This window comes from Xenopus tropicalis, chromosome 1 (assembly GCF_000004195.4).
Source record: "Xenopus tropicalis strain Nigerian chromosome 1, UCB_Xtro_10.0, whole genome shotgun sequence".
Classification (NCBI taxonomy): domain Eukaryota; kingdom Metazoa; phylum Chordata; class Amphibia; order Anura; family Pipidae; genus Xenopus; species Xenopus tropicalis.
This window is the reverse complement of record NC_030677.2, coordinates 205,233,863-205,251,843: the sequence shown is the minus strand read 5'-3', so window position 1 is coordinate 205,251,843 and position 17,981 is coordinate 205,233,863. Positions and strand designations below refer to the sequence as shown.

The window sequence follows — 17,981 nt, the reverse complement described above, 5'->3', positions numbered from 1 at the left end:
TGTAGCAAATGAGCAGTAAGAAGAATGAAAGTGAATATCTCATTAGTCGCGATGGGCTATTGGCATTCCCCCCAATGTATGTTGTGTAACCGTCTTCTAAATAAGCGGTTCCTCCACATACCCCTTAACCAAGGCTCAGGGGATTTATTTAGACATTACTTTGGCTGTGTATGTCTCTTTGGGTTATTGCCAGTTCTTCCAGAGTGCACAGACCCAGTAGGATGAACCTGCAGTAATAATGCATTTTCTAATGACTAAAACAGATATTATTAAACACACAGTGTTGGAATGTAGATGATTTATTGCTGATTTATTTAGCACAATTTCTGTATTATTTACATCATAACTATAAGGGCAGTTAGTGCTGTCCTGCTTTACTAGTTAGTGCATCAGGAATAGCCTTAATCGTATCACAAACAATCATTATATCTAGTAGAGTGAGGGTGCCCCCAGTTAACGCGAGTGGGGCACAAAATATGCCAGTATCCTGCTAGGATGCCATTAATAAATGGTTGGTGGTTTCATTTCTATAGAGTTCAGAAGCCAGTTGGCCAAACAGCAACAAGGAAATGGATGAAGACGATGCCATTGAAGCCTATCATGGAGTCTGTGAGACAAACAGGTAATCCTAATCAGGTGGCTGTCACAGACAGACAGTAAGTGGAGGGATCCGTTTTCTATTATGGGCCACGTGGGCCCTGCAGTGCAGTCACGGGTCAGGTGATTATCTCTCTAAAACACACAGCAGACCCATAAGTGCACCAGCAGGGTCCAGGTGATTGGCCAATTCCTAGGGTTTTGTCGCCAGCCCACCGAGCTGAAAAAACTCCATATACCACTTCATGTGCCATTGCCTATTGCATATCTTCTATATATAATATATAAACACTAGATAACTGTACCCAGTGTTGCCTGGAAATAGTATAATATAATAGTATAATTTGTTAAAAAAATCACTCTGCATTGGAAAACAGATTTGACCTGCTGAGGCATTTTCCAATACTATGGAATGCTGCAATGTCAATGGTATAATAGCCAAGCCCAGTATTGGGTGGTAATAGATACAGGTTTGTAGGCAAAGAAAACCACACAACCAAGCTTAGCACCTTGAAAACCCCTACATGTATGGCTCCTCTTTGCTGCTGAGTACTTTTCCTACTATGGAATCAAATAATCAATTTTGGATGGCCAGGTGTGTGATTTTGGGTAAATAACATGTGGATACTCGGCACCACATTTTGCTGCATTTATTCATACTACGTAAAATGCTGCATCTTGGTCGGATAGAATAGGGGGTCACACTGTGAAGCTGAAGTTCTCCCATGTTCTCCCATGTTCTCCCAATGGAGGACAATCTAGAAGGGCATAGAACTCAGCTTGTTTCTTTTGCTCTCTCCTCCAAAGCTGGATACTCAAAGACATACGGGTCAAAACAGCAATTGCAAAATATATATAACATAATGGCTAACATAATTGTGGCCTTATCTCAGCTATAGTGAGTGCGGATAAGCTCCGGAGCCAATTCAGCTGGGGTATAATACCTGTGACTGGGTCATGGCAAGCAATTTGTCTTTTTATTTTTCTTTATACTTTTCAAAAGAACTTTTATGATTCAGTAACATAAGACGTTTGGCCTTAGTATCTTAAGAAACTATTTGTGATTTTGTGTTTGTTATCCAAGTGCATCAGCCTTCGTGTATTATTTGGAGACCAATTGTTGACCTTGTATGAATGTGTACAAGAGTAATTCCACCTCAGGTTTCCCATACCTATAAGACCAAGCCATTAGCCATTGTGTTGTACTGGATTATAAGAAGCTTTGTGCATAGTAACTCAAATAGCAATGTGCATGGATGGATCTTAATTTAATTCCAGCTCAAGTACAAACTCTCACCTAAATGACCTGCCTCCCCCTTCCTCTGCACTTTACTGGCTTCCTGAGGCAACTGACTCATTTCTCTGCTTTCAACTATTCTCTCCTTGTCTGTTTCTTTATCCTTTCTCTCTAGAAAGACTCAGGACTGGGGGTATCTAAATGAAGATGGGGAGCTTGGCCTGGCCTATCAAGGCTTAAAGCAAGTTGCCAGGTCATCTTTTCTGTTCTTTTTTTCCTCCTTCCTTTGCTCCTGTCTCACTATTTCACTGGTACTGAGCCGCCTTGGATTGGATATTTTGATTTGAATGAATTTAATTACATCGTTGATAGTTAAGGTTCCAAAGATCTGCACATAATAAATTTGCTTTATAAATATTATTGCCTTATACACATACATTCAAAGTGTGGCCCTGCAGCTTTTGCCAAACTTAAGGAACTGCCTGTTCAGGGACCCTGGGAGCCATAGTTCAGCCGTTCCCTTGACTTAATGTTTTCTTATCTTTAGGCTTCTGGAGGCTCAGCTTCAGGCACAAAGCAGGCAGCACGATGAGGAGGTGGAGATACTGACCTCTCACATTGACTCCCTAAAGGAAGAGTTGGAGAAGCAGCAGCAGGTTCTACTCCAAGCTCTTCAGCTCTCCCCAGAGGCTCAGGTGGAGTTTGGGCTTCAGCATGAAATTACCCGCCTCACTAATGAGAACCTGGTAGGTCGCTGGACTTTATTTCTTGCACCCACTTATTTCCATGTGCAGCCAACCTTCCCATATGTTCTTGCCATCTTGCTTTATGATATGATACACTCTATAGCAGTGGTCCCCAACCAGTGGCTCCTGAGCAACATGTTGCTCCCCAACCCCTTGGATGTTGCTCCCAGTGGCCTCAAAGCAGGTGTTTATTTTTGAATTCCTGGCTTGGAGGCAAGTTTTGGTTGCATATAAACCAGATGTACTGCCAAACAGAACCTTATGTAGGCTTCCAGTTCATATAGGGGCTATCAAATAGCCAATAACAGCCCTTATTTGGCACCCCAGGAACATGTTTTATGCCTGTGTTGCTCCCCAACTCTTTTTACATTTGAATGTGGCTCATGAGTAAAAAAGGTTGGGGATCCCTGCTAGGTATTTTTTTAACTGCATGGCAGACGTCTGCCATGGTTACAAGTCCTTCTGGTTACATGTGATTGGCAAAACACTAATATCAGTGGATAATAAGCATCATGAGAATAACACATTTAGCAGTGCTTGTACTTATTGCAGCGATGCTTGGGCTTGCTTTTTGTGAATTGAGAGCTATGAGTTTAGGTCAGTAACCAATAGCAGCCAATCAGATGGTTGCTTTCATTATTCTTACAGCACTAGACAAGTAAAAGCTATCTGCTAAATGGTTGAAATGGATTAGTGAGTTAAACAGTTGGTTAAAGGGCAGATATATGCAAGAACTTTGTGAAAATGAGATATATAATACACAATAGCCATTAATATATATCCACATCCATTTAAACATGTGTACCTTACTATGGTCCTGGGTTTAATGAATTGTTACTTTATTACAGGACCTTAAAGAATTATTGGAGAAATCAGAAAAGAATGAGAAAAAATTGAAGAAACAGCTAAAAACGTACATGAAGAAAGGACAGGATTCTGAAGGTACGTTGATAACTGCTGGTAACTTTAAAAGCTGAATTTCGTTTTAATAAACCGGAAATTCAGCTGTTCTAGTGCAGGGGGCAAAATTGGGCTCTCAGCACTAGGGATGCTGCCCTCCTAGACCCCTATGTTGCTGTGAAGGTACGCACGGGGGCGGGCCCAGGGGGGTGCATAATCACTAAAGCCGCCTTGGGCATTGGGGCCAAAATCGCCCCTGGGGATAATTAGTAAAACTTTTTATTACATTGAAGATTCTATATCTAGGTTTATTTGTCTTTTGTTATTATGGGATCCCTCTCAGAAGCTGTCATGGTGCTGAGATTCATTAATTGGTTAGAAGAGTGTGACTATGGCCTGACCCTGTAGAAATCACTTAGCAGCCAAATAAGTATTTTGAGTCTATAAAATCTGCCATTATGGCTCAATAAAGAGTAGGTCCATTTGCATTAGCCCCTGGTTATGAGAACCCAATTTTTCCCGGTACCTACCCAGGTTTTGTGCTTCTATGTATTTGCTGCTGCTCTTTCATTGGGGCATACGCAACTTTAAAGGGTGAAAGGCAGTTCACATTACTTTGCCAGAGAAGAACTTTTCTATCTATTTTTTTATCTATTCTATTTACTTGTATATGATTTTTGCGCTGTGGGGAACTACCTGTTCTTCCTTTGAGAACATAGAATGGTATTCATGTAGTGCTGACACTTCACACACAGTGGGGTCAGTATTTTTCAGAAATCAGTTAACCTGCCTGTATGTTTTTGGGGTGTGGATCTTGGGAGCCAAGTAGAAACCTGGCTACCTAAAGCCTTCCTTAGGCAGTCAGATTAGTATTGCCAGGCTTTTGTAGCCCCAAAAATACTGTAGAGTGAAAACAAAGGATAAAGGGAAAATATTAAAAAAATGTTGTTTTGTGCCCAGATGTAGTGCAGACGGAGAGGAAACCTGAGCTCACCCGTCAAGTGACAGTGCAGCGAATTGAGAAGGATTTCCAAGGAATGCTGGAGTATTACAAGGAGGAAGAACCGCTGCTCGTGAGAAATCTCATTATAGGTAAGACTCATTTGCTCAGCTCCATTCTTGGCTGGACTTTGAATGATAAGGCTTATATGAGCCACAATACTGCTTGCCTTACCTACTGTGTTGTTTATCAACCATAAAACTTTCCTAGACGTGAAGCCTGAGCAGATGTCTTCCATGGTTCCTTGTCTGCCTGCGTATATCCTCTTCATGTGCATCAGGCACGCCGACTACATCAACGATGATCAGAAGGTCCACTCCCTGCTCACCTCCACCATCAACGGGATAAAGAAAGTTCTAAAGGTACCAAACCGTGGAAGCCAATATGGTTACTGCCTTTATGTTCTGCACAGGCTAAGAGTGGAGGAGAGGAACCAAGGATTAAGCCATCAGTTATATGTGTGGACAACTGCTGAGGCCCTAAATATATTACAGATATTGCTATGCCTACATCCCACAGCTGTGTTTAGTAGGTCCAAAGCTTGGTATAGTGGTAAGGCACACTGGTGACTATAGGGGAAGATGGCAACAGTAGGGGAGGATTGAAACAAAAGGGCAAGATGTAGAGAACAGGACAACATGCTGACAGAGAGGCATGATGGTAAAAGCAGAGCAATATTGGTCACAATAGGGCAATATAACAACATTGGGGCCTGATGGTGACAGCAGCACCTTTTCTGCCACCTTTTAGCCATTGCAGAACCTCTAGGCATTGTACCTCTGTGCCCCGTATAAATAACAAATCCATGTTAAAGTGCTTAGGAGGAAAAATGAAAACAGGGTTCTTCTCCCAAGAGAACTGAGCCTTAGAGTGCTGAGTCTTCTGTAACTATTAGTGCCCAACCTGTGGCCCTTCTGTTGTTTTTGAAGTTCAACTGAGAGCCAGATGTTGTTGGATGTGTGTCTTCATATTGGGAGTTATAATTTTACAAACATTTTAATAAATGACCAACATGAAAATGTTGAAGTGACAAATCAAATACTGTCCCAACGTAATCAGTAAAAAATGTGATTTTAGTTTTACTGTGTAAAAATCACCATTTCCATTTTGTGGCACACCAGGCACAGCCTCAGCTTCTCTGAAAAACGCTCAGGGGACCCCCTACTTTTGGGGTGTGGAAAACTCTCCTGTGGGAACACCTCACTTTGGCACATTTGGTATATACTCAAAGGGGTATACCCAATAAATTTGACCAGGTTTGGCAGTGCCAGTTGGACCCCTTAGATTTTGGGGACACCTTTCATTAAGATCAATATATTATTGCCGTGTATTACTGCAGTGCATGGAGGGGCAGATGGGAGCACATCAGCTTCTCTTTATCTGCAGAGAAAACGCTGACAGAGAGAAGCCTAAGTTGTGCCTGGTGTGTGTTATCTGGGTAACTCATAGGAACTGGAGGAGACAATGGATTTCAGGAAAAGTTAATGTTCTGCCCCTCAATGTCATTACAGAGTCTGTGTTCTTCTCTTTTTCACAGAAGCATCACAGTGAATTCCAGATTACATCTTTCTGGCTGTCCAACTCCAGCCGGCTGCTCCATTGCCTGAAACAGTATAGTGGGGACGAGGTGAGTTTTATTTTTGAGTTTCAGCCAAATAAAAAGCAATTTCCTTTAAACTGTGGAGCACGGCCACTGTAGGCTCTGCTCACAAAGTGACTCCAGTAGAACCACAAACCAAATACTGCAAGATTATATTTTAGTTTCAAACATTAGCCAATTAGCTATTTGAAAAAGTCTGGTTAGTATTGATGTTTATATATATGGTTTATGTATGTGAGTGTATAGATAAGTCGGTATGGTTCGGTATGTGTGTGCTCATAGAACTTGGAAGGGTTGAGCTTGATGGACTTTGGTCTTTTTTCAACCCTATGTTACTATGTAACTATGCAGATGGGCAAAAGAGATATTACTGCTTGCACTGCTACTGAATGTATTCTGTAATTTTGGCCAGAGATTTTGGGTGACTACTTGGTTGTCTGTCCAGTTGGCTAACACCGATCTACTAACTGCTTTCATGTAACTAGGACTTGAGTTCTAGAAGGCTTGGCTTGTAATACTCAAAGGATACTGCACATGGATTAGTGGCAAATGTGGCCCCCAACCCCAGTGAAATAAAACTTTTCTCTCCTACCGCAGGGCTTCATGACCAGCAATAGCCCCAAGCAGAACGAGCATTGCCTGAGGAACTTTGATCTGACAGAATACCGCCAGGTCCTCAGCGACTTGTCTATCCAGATCTACCAGCAGATGATAAAGATTGCGGAAACGCATATGCAGCCAATGATAGGTGAGAAGGGGGTTTCCATTCCTACAAACTGCTTATATCCCCTGCTTTGTGTGTGCATCCCTGTTCCAAACACGTGACATTCTTTTCTAACCTACTGAGACCTACTTTGTATAAGGTGTAAAAGGCTCCTCATACAATATCATATATTAGTGTACAAATGTATTCTACTTCTATTTGTAGTGTCTGCCATGTTGGAAACAGAAAGCATCCAAGGCCTCTCAGGAGTGAAGCAAACTGGGTACAGGAAGAGGACCTCCAGCATGGCAGATGGGGATAATTCCTACAGCCTAGAAGCTGTCATTCGCCAGCTGAACACGTTTAACAGCATCATGTGTGACCATGGACTGGATCCCGAAATCATTCAGCAAGTCTTTAAGCAGCTCTTCTACATGATAAATGCTGTAACGCTGAATAATCTGCTGCTGAGGAAGGACGTTTGCTCATGGAGCACCGGCATGCAGCTAAGGTAATGGTTACCATTTGCTTTACGAGGAACTCACATTCAGGCCTAGACTGGGATTCCAAATAGCCCCTGGCATTTCGAGTCAACAGAGGCCCAGACAGCCTTCACAGGTCCAATTAAAAGTGACTGTCTATGGCATCTCACAGCAGCCCCCCTGGCATTTGCCAGAACCCACAGATTGCCAGCCTGGGCCTGCCAACATTTCTCTCACATTAGCAATAAAGGTGCCTGCATGGGAAGTCTACATAGGGATTTTTATTTAATATTTATGAGGAATAAGGGTGTTTGTGAGCTGAACTGATAACACACAGTCTATTGTGTGCTAATCCACAATTCATTAGAGTGAGGGAAATTTGGTAGTAAATTGTAGTAAAATGTCTGTTAAGATGGCCATACACCCTCAGATCCGCTCGCTTGGCGATGTCACCAAGCGAGCGGATCTTCAGATATCCCTCACCTACAGGTGGGCGTTATCGGGCGAATCCAGGCTAATTCAGTCGTTTGGCCCATCGAATTAGAACGTCAGGTATAGGCAAAGTCAGATCGGGGACCGCATCAACAAGCTGCCCGATCGAAATCTGCCCGATTTCAGGCCAAATATCGGTCGGGCAGGCCCGTCGTTAGTGCCCATACACGGGCCGATTAGCTGCCGAGTCGGTCTAAGGGACCAATATCGGCAGCTAGAATCGTCCCATGTATGGCCACCTTTAGTCTTGTAAAGGCCATACATGTTAAGATCCATTCTTATGGCGATGTGGATGATATTGGGCTAATTTGATCAAAAAACAGGTAAAGGAACCGGTATCTAGTAGAATTAAGTCTAAAAACAACTGGACTTTTCTGAGTTTTTCTTGAAAACGTTTCACCACTCATCCGAGTGGCTTCTTCAGTGGTACGGGTAAAGGAACCGTTAGTTTGGAGAAAGATCCAACATTTAATCATTGTCCTTTCCAGGTATAATATCAGTCAGTTAGAAGAATGGCTGCGAGGGAAGAATTTGCATCCGAGTGGCGCTGCTCAGACTATGGAGCCGCTGATCCAAGCAGCACAGTTACTGCAACTCAAAAAGAAGACAGAGGAGGATGCAGAGGCCATATGCTCTTTGTGCACAGCCCTGACGACCCAGCAGGTAGGTGCCACTCATGGTGAATATGCTGTGATTTGCATTCACCTCTCTGACAAGTAAACTGCAAGCTTATGGGGGGGTTGTGATCATCATACTGGCGCAGGTATAGTGCAGTATAATGTGGCACTGTGTGGCTGAAAAGCTCAATATGTCTCAGCCAAATGGGTGAATAATTGTATGATGGTATGTATGTATGTATATCTTTATTTATAAAGTGCTACTTATGTACGCAGCGCTGTACAGTAGAATACATTAATACAAACAGGGGGTTAATAAGATAATAGATAAATACAAAGTATAACAATAAATACAAATAAATACAAGATACAGTAGCAGTTGCAATAAGTTAAGAGTCAAAGACACAAGAGGATGGAGGTCCCTGCCCCGTAGAGCTTACAATCTATATGGGAGGTTAACTTACAGCCTGCTCTGAGCTTACAGCTATGTTAATAATATATATATAACAGTAAATACTGAACAAATACCAAGGCAGAAATAAAAGGCAAACTGTGACGGAGAAACCATGTTATACAGTTCATTGACCCCCTTCTCTTCTGCTTTCTATAGATTGTGAAGATACTGAATCTGTACACACCCGTGAATGAGTTTGAAGAGCGAGTAACCGTGTCCTTTATCAGAATCATTCAGGTAAGTGGTGCGCATACTGCTGCTGGTCACGTACTAATATATAGGGGCACGAGCGGTGGCTTCCCCTGTACCATCGCAATGCTGATTAAAATGTGCTGTAATAAGCAGGGCAAGAGAATTGCCTTCAGCTTAGGAATTGATTGAGGTTTTGCCACCACTAGGCTGCCCTACAAATGTTTTTTTTTTTTTAACAGTTTCATGTTTGGCTGCTTAGAATTCTCCATGCACAAATACAGTATGGTCATGTAATTGTAAACAGCGCATTGTGCCCCCCCCCCCCCCAAGACGAAAACTATTAGAAACCCACTTGGTCCAGTGGGGCCTCACACAAGAATATAGCTTTTCCCTAGCTTTATATCCCTGCTATGGCTGCCCTTGTCCCCTACCGTGATGCTTTTATTAACATTAACGCTGTTAGGACTCTGTCCCTATTGCACTACTAGCTTTTTGTACATTCAGTTTAAAGGTGCCCATACACCATCAGATCTGCTCGCTTGGTGATGTCGCCAAGGAAGCGGACCCTTCTCCAATATCCCCCACCTACGGGTGGGCGATATCGGGAGAATCCCGGCTAATTATAACGACGGGTATAGGCAAAGTCGGTCCGGGTACCTCATCAACGAGCCGATGCGGTCCCCGATCCGACTAGATTTTTTAACCTGCCCGATCAAGATCTGGTCGATTTCAGGCCAGATATCGGTCGGGCAGGCCTGTCGATAGTGCCCATACACGGGCCGATAAGCTGCTGAATCGGTCTAAGGGACCTATATCGGCAGCTAGAATCGACCCGTGTATGGGGACCTTAAGGCACAAGCCATACATGCAGCTTGATCTTCACAAAGATTTTTTGGGAGCATGTGGGTTAAAAATACAAACCCCTGGGACTAATGCTCCTTTATAAGTGATCTGCAATTGGGCATATGCTGCAGGTCAGTAAATGCCTAAAATGGGGCACAGCTTGGCAAAGAAATCCTATAGGCTGCTTGTAAAGCTATACCTGATTAATAGTTTTAATAACTGCAGAACTACCTCTATGGCCCAGTCTTTGAACCCTTACCAACCAACCAGCTTCTGTTGATCTAATGAACATCTATCTGATTGGTTGCTGTAGGTTACTTGACTAGTTTCAGCATAACCTTCTATAATTCCACCTCCTTTTTCTACAAGATTGGTGCAGGCTCAGTACAGCTTTACCTTGGGTCTAGCAGGGTTTAAAAAATTGCAGACACTTTTTTTTATATCGGCACCAAAAGGCTAACCCCCCAAAACTATGCACCTAGTGTGCCTTGGGTGCGCATATAGAAATGCATCCCTACCCATAACTGTACATAACTGTATCAGCAATGTTATACTACAACAATCACTTTCCTTAATGATGTATTTGCTATCTTTATTATTTCCCAGGCTCAGCTGCAAGAGCGGAACGATCCTCCCCAGCTGCTAATGGACTCTAAGTACATGTTCCCAGTCCTGTTCCCATTCAGCCCCTCGGCCATCACTTTGGACACCATTCAGATCCCTCCTTCCCTCAAACTGGATTTCCTCATGAAGGTCTGAAGAAGAAAAGACTATGAATGCAGTGAGAAGGCAAATGAAAGAATTCTCTATAAATATATTTAATATTGTGGACCAAGATGATAAACCGGAGCTCCGCAGGCTCCTAATGCACTGAAAGCGATTGATTTTTTTTTTTTATGCCTCAGTTGAAAGAAAAATAGCTAAAATATAAACTTTTTTTTAACCTGTCTGTCGTGTGTAAAAGAGTCTGAAACATTGGAGCAGGAACTGGCGCTTTGAAGGGGGCGCCCAACGAGGCTGTATATTTTTTTAAGAAGGAAAACAAAAATGTTGCCTATTCCATTTTAGTGTATTTAAGTACTGTCCAAGGTCTTCCATGTCGTGGGCCAATCATCCGCTATCTAACGGGGTTGGGGCTGGATAGGTTTAAAGCAATCATATCATGCACAGAGGTCCCCCTGTTACTGGCATAAGGGGCAGTGACGGGCATTGCTGCTGTTTTCCACCAGATGGCAGCACTGGACAAAAAGCCCCACTGACCTATAAAGCTCACTATACGATTCTCCTCTGTCCCCAGTGTAGTTTAATGCACAGTCTTGTAATTATTCAGTGATTGGATACACAACCCAGGTCCTGCCCTAATGCCAAAATCGTTCAGAAAGGAGCTTTTGGCCAGTAATAGCAACACTAGAGCTCAATACTGGTGACCCATTACCTTTGTATCTGGAAATACTGGGCAGAGCTTAGTGACATAAAGCACAAAATTAGGGACCTCCAGCTGATATACAGTATGTACATATATATATTTATATATGTATAGAGAGATATTAGAATGTGTAATATTTATATAGATATAGGTGTATATATATGTGCCTATAGGAAGGGAGCAGAGAGCAGACACAGATGTATAGTTCTTGCTACTACAGGGTCTCCCAGTCTGTGTAGAAGGGAGTTATTAGTAAAATCCTGGGTGTTTACATTTAAAGGGGAACTTTGTTTCAAACATAAATACAGAGGAGTGAGAAGAGAGGCAACCAAGCGGTGCTATAGAAATATCCCATTAACCAAGCTGGAGCGATCGGCGACAGGTCTTTTATTCCAGAATTTATTTTTTTTTAATTTAGTTTATTTTATTATTGATTCTGGATCAGCAGCATTGGGAGAAATATGTTATGGGGCGGGGAGCTGCCAGCTTTTGTATTTACTGGAGATGGTCCCCGGCCCCAAACCTTCCAGCTGCTCGTGTGTCGGGGGATGCTGGGAGTTGTAGTTGGAGGGAAAAGATGAAATGCTCCGTGCTACAGATAATGTGCCCTTTGCTGTGAATTATGTGTCAAATAAATGGATGCCAAAATGTTTATTGTAACACTGAAATGTGGTTTCACTGTCTGTCTGTTGTTTAAAGGGAAAGTAAAATGAGAAAAGTAAAAATGAGATTAATTTACTTTTCTGGTCTATTGTCTTTGTCCATAGTGAAAGGTCTTTGTGGGGATAATGCAGCAAATCACAGTGGGTCAGAAATGGCCCCCCGAGATTAGAACCCAGGATGTTACTCCCCATATCATCATTGGTTGTTGTGGGGATAATAGCAGCCAATTCATGAAGGCCCAAAGTCACATAGTAAATAAGTGTTTAGATTGTAAGCTCTTGCCACTAGGGCCCTCAGATCCTATTTGTAAATCCCTATCCCTTGTTTGTTGGATTATTGTTATTATTAAGACCCCTGTTATAAATGAATGTGAAATTGTGATTAGAATGATGAGGAGCTACCTAGTAAGTGGGAAGATTTTCATGGCAAATTTGCAGATGAGCTGCTTCATTCTGCACTTTAAACTGTAGGGGGCAGCATTTCTAGGACCTGTGAAAAGCCCCCACTATTTCAAGCAACACAGTCTGGATCAACTAGTAGTTAGGCAGGTTATATATAGGCATTATGGTTGAACTTGATGGACGTATGTCTTTTTTCAACCCAACTTACTATGTTACTATGTTACATTGAATAGGAAAAAGTTCCACCTTCACACCAGAACTTCTTAAAGGGTAAGTTCACCTTAAAGTTAATATTTAGTATGATGTGCACATCAGGATTCTAACCCTGCAATTGCTTATCATTTTATGTTTATATTAATACAGTATTTTGTTCCGCAGATCTTGAGCTTGGAATGTGCAGTTGCTAGGGCTTAATTACCTTAGCACCCGGGCAGCAGTTTGGAAGTCAGAATGCAAGATGAACAGCAAAGTGTCTGAAAAGCAGTAAAAAGTAAGTCAGTGGCTCCCCGCAACCATGGTATTTTCAGTTTCAGGTTGGATATAGGGAGAATAGGAAGGCCAATCATTCAAAAAACGTGCAATAAAATAAATAAGACCAACTGGAAAGCTGCTAATAGGCCCATCTGTAAAAATCTGCCTTTGAGAAACCAGCAGTAAGGTTCTTCCAGGTTTTTTTTTTTTTTTTTGTAACTTACAATTTTTATTGAAAGATTTAGGGGGTACAGAAAGGAAGAAGGGAAAGGGTTAGCAATTTCACTTCCATTCAGTATTCAGTTTTTTTGTATCTTATATTTTCATTGATTTTCACAGAATTGCAAAAGTATATAAAGCATTATACATAGTTGTTTAGGAATATGTAAGAAAAAACACAATATGATAATGAAAGGAAACAAAAAAAAAAAGAAAAAAAAGGATAGATAGATAAGAGAGGGGTGTAGAGATGGGGAACGATAGAGGGAAAAACAAATAACCAACTGGGGTACTCAAGGATGCTTCTGGTTTTCTCAGGGGTTCCCTTTCTATGTAGCTATGATTTCGTACATAAGACAGCATACCATACTAAAGAGAGTTTCCGGAGTTTAGTTGTAGCTAATTTCAGTTTCTTGATTTGAAAGGTTCTATTTTATTCTCTTTTATAAGGTTGCCTGGGAGGGAGTGTTGGGGGGCTTAGCCAGGAGCTCGTAAGGGGCCCATATGTCCATATATTTTGATACTTTGTTTTGTATTTGGGCTATAGCGCTTTCAAAGTTCATGTTTCTGATTAATCTCCTATGAACTTCCGCAATTGATGGCGCTGTTGGTTTTCTCCATTTTGCCGCTATTGTAATGCGTGTTGCTGTCAGAATGTGATTTATCAATTTCTGGGCACATTTCGGGATACCATTTAATGGTTTTCCCAAAAGGTGGGTTAAAGGGTCTCTAGGTATGGATTTGCAAGTGACCCGCTCCATTACTTCACACACTTCCTCCCAGAGTTGGGTTATCTGGGGGCAGGTCCAGAATAGGTGATGTAACGTGCCTAGCTCCTGGCATCCCCTCCAACATGTGTTAGGGACCTGGGGGGCGAATTTGGTTCTTCCAGGTTTTAAACGTAACTTTGCCCCATCACTTGGCTTAGGCCAGCTAGAAACCTGCCACCTACACAGGACTCGGCCAATCCCCAATTGGCACCAACTCTTCTTATCAAGGGAGCCAAATGAGGGACCCCTGGTTGCCCTAACCTGGCTCTACCCATCCAGCTGCTGTACCCTCTCTCTCTCACCGCTGTGTAAGTCACATTGCTGCAGCTCACAAGAAAGGAACTCTTCAGAAAAAGGTTATGTAATAAAAAGCTCTAAGTTTGCCCAGGAGCAGTAACCCATAGCAACCAATCAGCAGGTACCTTTTGCTATGGGCACACTGCTGAAACTAAACTGGGGAGCTCCTGAATTAAAAATGAAATAACTACAAATAAAAAATGAAGACCTATTGCAAATTCTCAGAAGATTACACATCATACTAAATGTTAACAACCCCTTTAACTCATATAACTGCTATCGTAATTTCCCACAACGCTCCTGCACAGAGATCCAATGGATACACTTATTTTGTCACAAGTAAAACAAAATGGAACCTTAGAGACCATGAGATTTTTATTCAGTAAAAATATCTGTCACAATCTGGCAGGCTGGTTGCTGGGCCCCATATATGGGCCAATAAGCTGCCAATTAGGTTTAAGGACACAGAGTTGACAGTTTATGATGGACATGAGAGTCTCTCTCCAGAGTACCGGCCTTTGCCCTGCCCATTGAGCCAATACTAAACCCATGGGGGAATACTAAGAGTGCACACTGACATGGGGGCAGTAGGTACACAAAAAGAGTTTGTGGGAGCACTCCAAGGCTAAATAAAGTATACAAATACAATGGAAGTGCAACTGATCTGGCCAAATTAACTACAAACATACAGAAAGACAAAAGGGATTGATCAATGCACATTCCCTGGTCCCCTGTTTCATAAGTAAATCGTCTATTAGTTTCATGCTAGTGCATACAGTATATTGACAAGAAACAAAATTATGATCATAAGATTGGTAAGCCACCATACCACGTCAAGGTAAACCCCGTATGGTGGTCCTATCTATTTACCTCTGGTCATATTTTTCAAAGGCTGGCACTCCCGTGCACTATTGCCATTCTTGACCTGGGGGCTGGTTTGAATCAGAGGGCTTAGTCACTCCCATGCCTTTTGCTTATATAGAGAGAGATTGCCTGGTTCCCCAGACCAAATCCTCCCCCGCTTGCGGCTTGTAGAGGAGAGGTGGCTTACCAATCTTATGATCATAATTTTGTAACTAAAAACCCCTGTTTCTTGTCAATATACGGTATGCACTTGCATGAAACTAATAGACAATTTACTTATGAAACAGGACCAGGGAATGTGCATTGATCAATCCCTTTTGTCTTTCTGTATGGGGGCAGTAGGGACACAGGGCTTGCTGGCTCAGAGGGGCAGTAGGGGCACAATACACAGGGATACAGGGCTTGCTGGCTCAGAGGGGCACAATACGCACAGGGATACAGTGTTTGCTGGCTCAGAGGGGCAGTAGGGGCACAATACACAGGGATACAGGGCTTGCTGGCTCAGAGGGGCACAATACACAGGGATACAGGGCTTGCTGGCTCAGAGGGGCAGTAGGGGCACAATACACAGGGATACAGGGCTTGCTGGCTCAGAGGGGCAGTAGGGGCACAATACACAGGGATACAGGGCTTGCTGGCTCAGAGGGGCACAATACACAGGGATACAGGGCTTGCTGGCTCAGAGGGGCAGTAGGGGCACAATACACAGGGATACAGGGCTTGCTGGCTCAGAGGGGCAGTAGGGGCACAATACACAGGGATACAGGGCTTGCTGGCTCAGAGGGGCACAATACACAGGGATACAGGGCTTGCTGGCTCAGAGGGGCAGTAGGGGCACAATACACAGGGATACAGGGCTTGCTGGCTCAGAGGGGCAGTAGGGGCACAATACACAGGGATACAGGGCTTGCTGGCTCAGAGGGGCACAATACACAGGGATACAGGGCTTGCTGGCTCAGAGGGGCAGTAGGGGCACAATACACAGGGATACAGGGCTTGCTGGCTCAGAGGGGCAGTAGGGGCACAATACACAGGGATACAGGGCTTGCTGGCTCAGAGGGGCAGTAGGGGCACAATACACAGGGATACAGGGCTTGCTGGCTCAGAGGGGCAGTAGGGGCACAATACACAGGGATACAGGGCTTGCTGGCTCAGAGGGGCAGTAGGGGCACAATACACAGGGATACAGGGCTTGCTGGCTCAGAGGGGCACAATACACAGGGATACAGGGCTTGCTGGCTCAGAGGGGCAGTAGGGGCACAATACGCACAGGGATATAGGGCTTGCTGGCTCAGAGGGGCACAATACGCACAGGGATACAGGGCTTGCTGGCTCAGAGGGGCAGTAGGGGCACAATACGCACAGGGATACAGGGCTTGCTGGCTCAGAGGGGCACAATACGCACAGAGATACAGTGTTTGCTGGCTCAGAGGGGCAGTAGGGGCACAATACGCACAGGGATACAGGGCTTGCTGGCTCAGAGGGGCAGTAGGGGCACAATACGCACAGGGATACAGGGCTTGCTGGCTCAGAGGGGCACAATACACAGGGATACAGGGCTTGCTGGCTCAGAGGGGCAGTAGGGGCACAATACGCACAGGGATATAGGGCTTGCTGGCTCAGAGGGGCACAATACGCACAGGGATACAGGGCTTGCTGGCTCAGAGGGGCAGTAGGGGCACAATACGCACAGGGATACAGGGCTTGCTGGCTCAGAGGGGCACAATACGCACAGAGATACAGTGTTTGCTGGCTCAGAGGGGCAGTAGGGGCACAATACGCACAGGGATACAGGGCTTGCTGGCTCAGAGGGGCAGTAGGGGCACAATACGCACAGGGATACAGGGCTTGCTGGCTCAGAGGGGCACAATACGCACAGGGATACAGTGTTTGCTGGCTCAGAGGGGCAGTAGGGGCACAATACGCACAGGGATACAGGGCTTGCTGGCTCAGAGGGGCACAATACACAGGGATACAGGGCTTGCTGGCTCAGAGGGGCAGTAGGGGCACAATACGCACAGGGATACAGGGCTTGCTGGCTCAGAAGGGCACAATACGCACAGAGATACAGTGTTTGCTGGCTCAGAGGGGCAGTAGGGGCACAATACGCACAGGGATACAGGGCTTGCTGGCTCAGAGGGGCAGTAGGGGCACAATACGCACAGGGATACAGGGCTTGCTGGCTCAGAGGGGCACAATACGCACAGGGATAGTGTTTGCTGGCTCAGAGGGGCAGTAGGGGCACAATACGCACAGGGATACAGGGCTTGCTGGCTCAGAGGGGCACAAAACACAGGGATACAGGGCTTGCTGGCTCAGAGGGGCAGTAGGGGCACAATACGCACAGGGATACAGGGCTTGCTGGCTCAGAGGGGCACAATACGCACAGGGATACAGGGCTTGCTGGCTCAGAGGGGCACAATACGCACAGGGATACAGGGCTTGCTGGCTCAGAGGGGCAGTAGGGGCACAATACGCACAGGGATACAGGGCTTGCTGGCTCAGAGGGGCACAATACGCACAGGGATACAGGGCTTGCTGGCTCAGAGGGGCACAATACGCACAGGGATACAGGGCTTGCTGGCTCAGAGGGGCACAATACGCACAGGGATACAGGGCTTGCTGGCTCAGAGGGGCAGTAGGGGCACAATACGCACAAGGATACAGTGTTTGCTGGCTCAGAGGGGCAGTAGGGGCACAATACGCACAGGGATACAGGGCTTGCTGGCTCAGAGGGGCACAATACGCACAGGGATACAGGGCTTGCTGGCTCAGAGGGGCAGTAGGGGCACAATACGCACAGGGATACAGGGCTTGCTGGCTCAGAGGGGCAGTAGGGGCACAATACGCACAGGGATACAGGGCTTGCTGGCTCAGAGGGGCACAGGGCTTGCTGGCTCAGAGGGGCAGTAGGGGCACAATACGCACAGGGATACAGGGCTTGCTGGCTCAGAGGGGCCACATACAGAAGCAGCAAGAGAGCTGGGAGTTTAGATCGACATCAGCC

At 44.7% G+C, this 17,981-nt stretch overlaps 1 protein-coding gene and 1 long non-coding RNA gene across 3 annotated transcripts in view; both read left to right on the top strand.

Annotated features, from left to right (window-relative positions):
- myo5b (myosin VB) overlaps nucleotides 1-12,027 on the top strand; it is a 127,034-nt gene extending 115,007 nt beyond the window's left edge. Inside the window, exons 29-40 of one of the 2 annotated variants that reach the window (XM_031894925.1) lie at nucleotides 534-622; nucleotides 2,010-2,087; nucleotides 2,382-2,580; nucleotides 3,429-3,522; nucleotides 4,441-4,572; nucleotides 4,691-4,842; nucleotides 6,018-6,107; nucleotides 6,678-6,828; nucleotides 7,009-7,294; nucleotides 8,246-8,420; nucleotides 8,985-9,065; nucleotides 10,470-12,027. In XM_031894925.1, coding sequence (XP_031750785.1) covers nucleotides 534-622; nucleotides 2,010-2,087; nucleotides 2,382-2,580; nucleotides 3,429-3,522; nucleotides 4,441-4,572; nucleotides 4,691-4,842; nucleotides 6,018-6,107; nucleotides 6,678-6,828; nucleotides 7,009-7,294; nucleotides 8,246-8,420; nucleotides 8,985-9,065; nucleotides 10,470-10,622 — 1,680 coding nt within the window. In that variant the 3' untranslated portion in view covers nucleotides 10,623-12,027. The remainder of the gene's footprint in view (nucleotides 1-533; nucleotides 623-2,009; nucleotides 2,088-2,381; nucleotides 2,581-3,428; nucleotides 3,523-4,440; nucleotides 4,573-4,690; nucleotides 4,843-6,017; nucleotides 6,108-6,677; nucleotides 6,829-7,008; nucleotides 7,295-8,245; nucleotides 8,421-8,984; nucleotides 9,066-10,469) is intronic. The other variant, XM_031894924.1, reaches the window with a different exon arrangement.
- A 2,527-nt stretch (nucleotides 12,028-14,554) lies between these two features.
- On the top strand, nucleotides 14,555-15,446 carry LOC116408213. The gene is made up of 2 exons (XR_004220801.1): nucleotides 14,555-14,701; nucleotides 15,317-15,446. It is a non-coding gene; the product is annotated as an uncharacterized LOC116408213 (long non-coding RNA).
- Nucleotides 15,447-17,981: the final 2,535 nt, after the last annotated feature.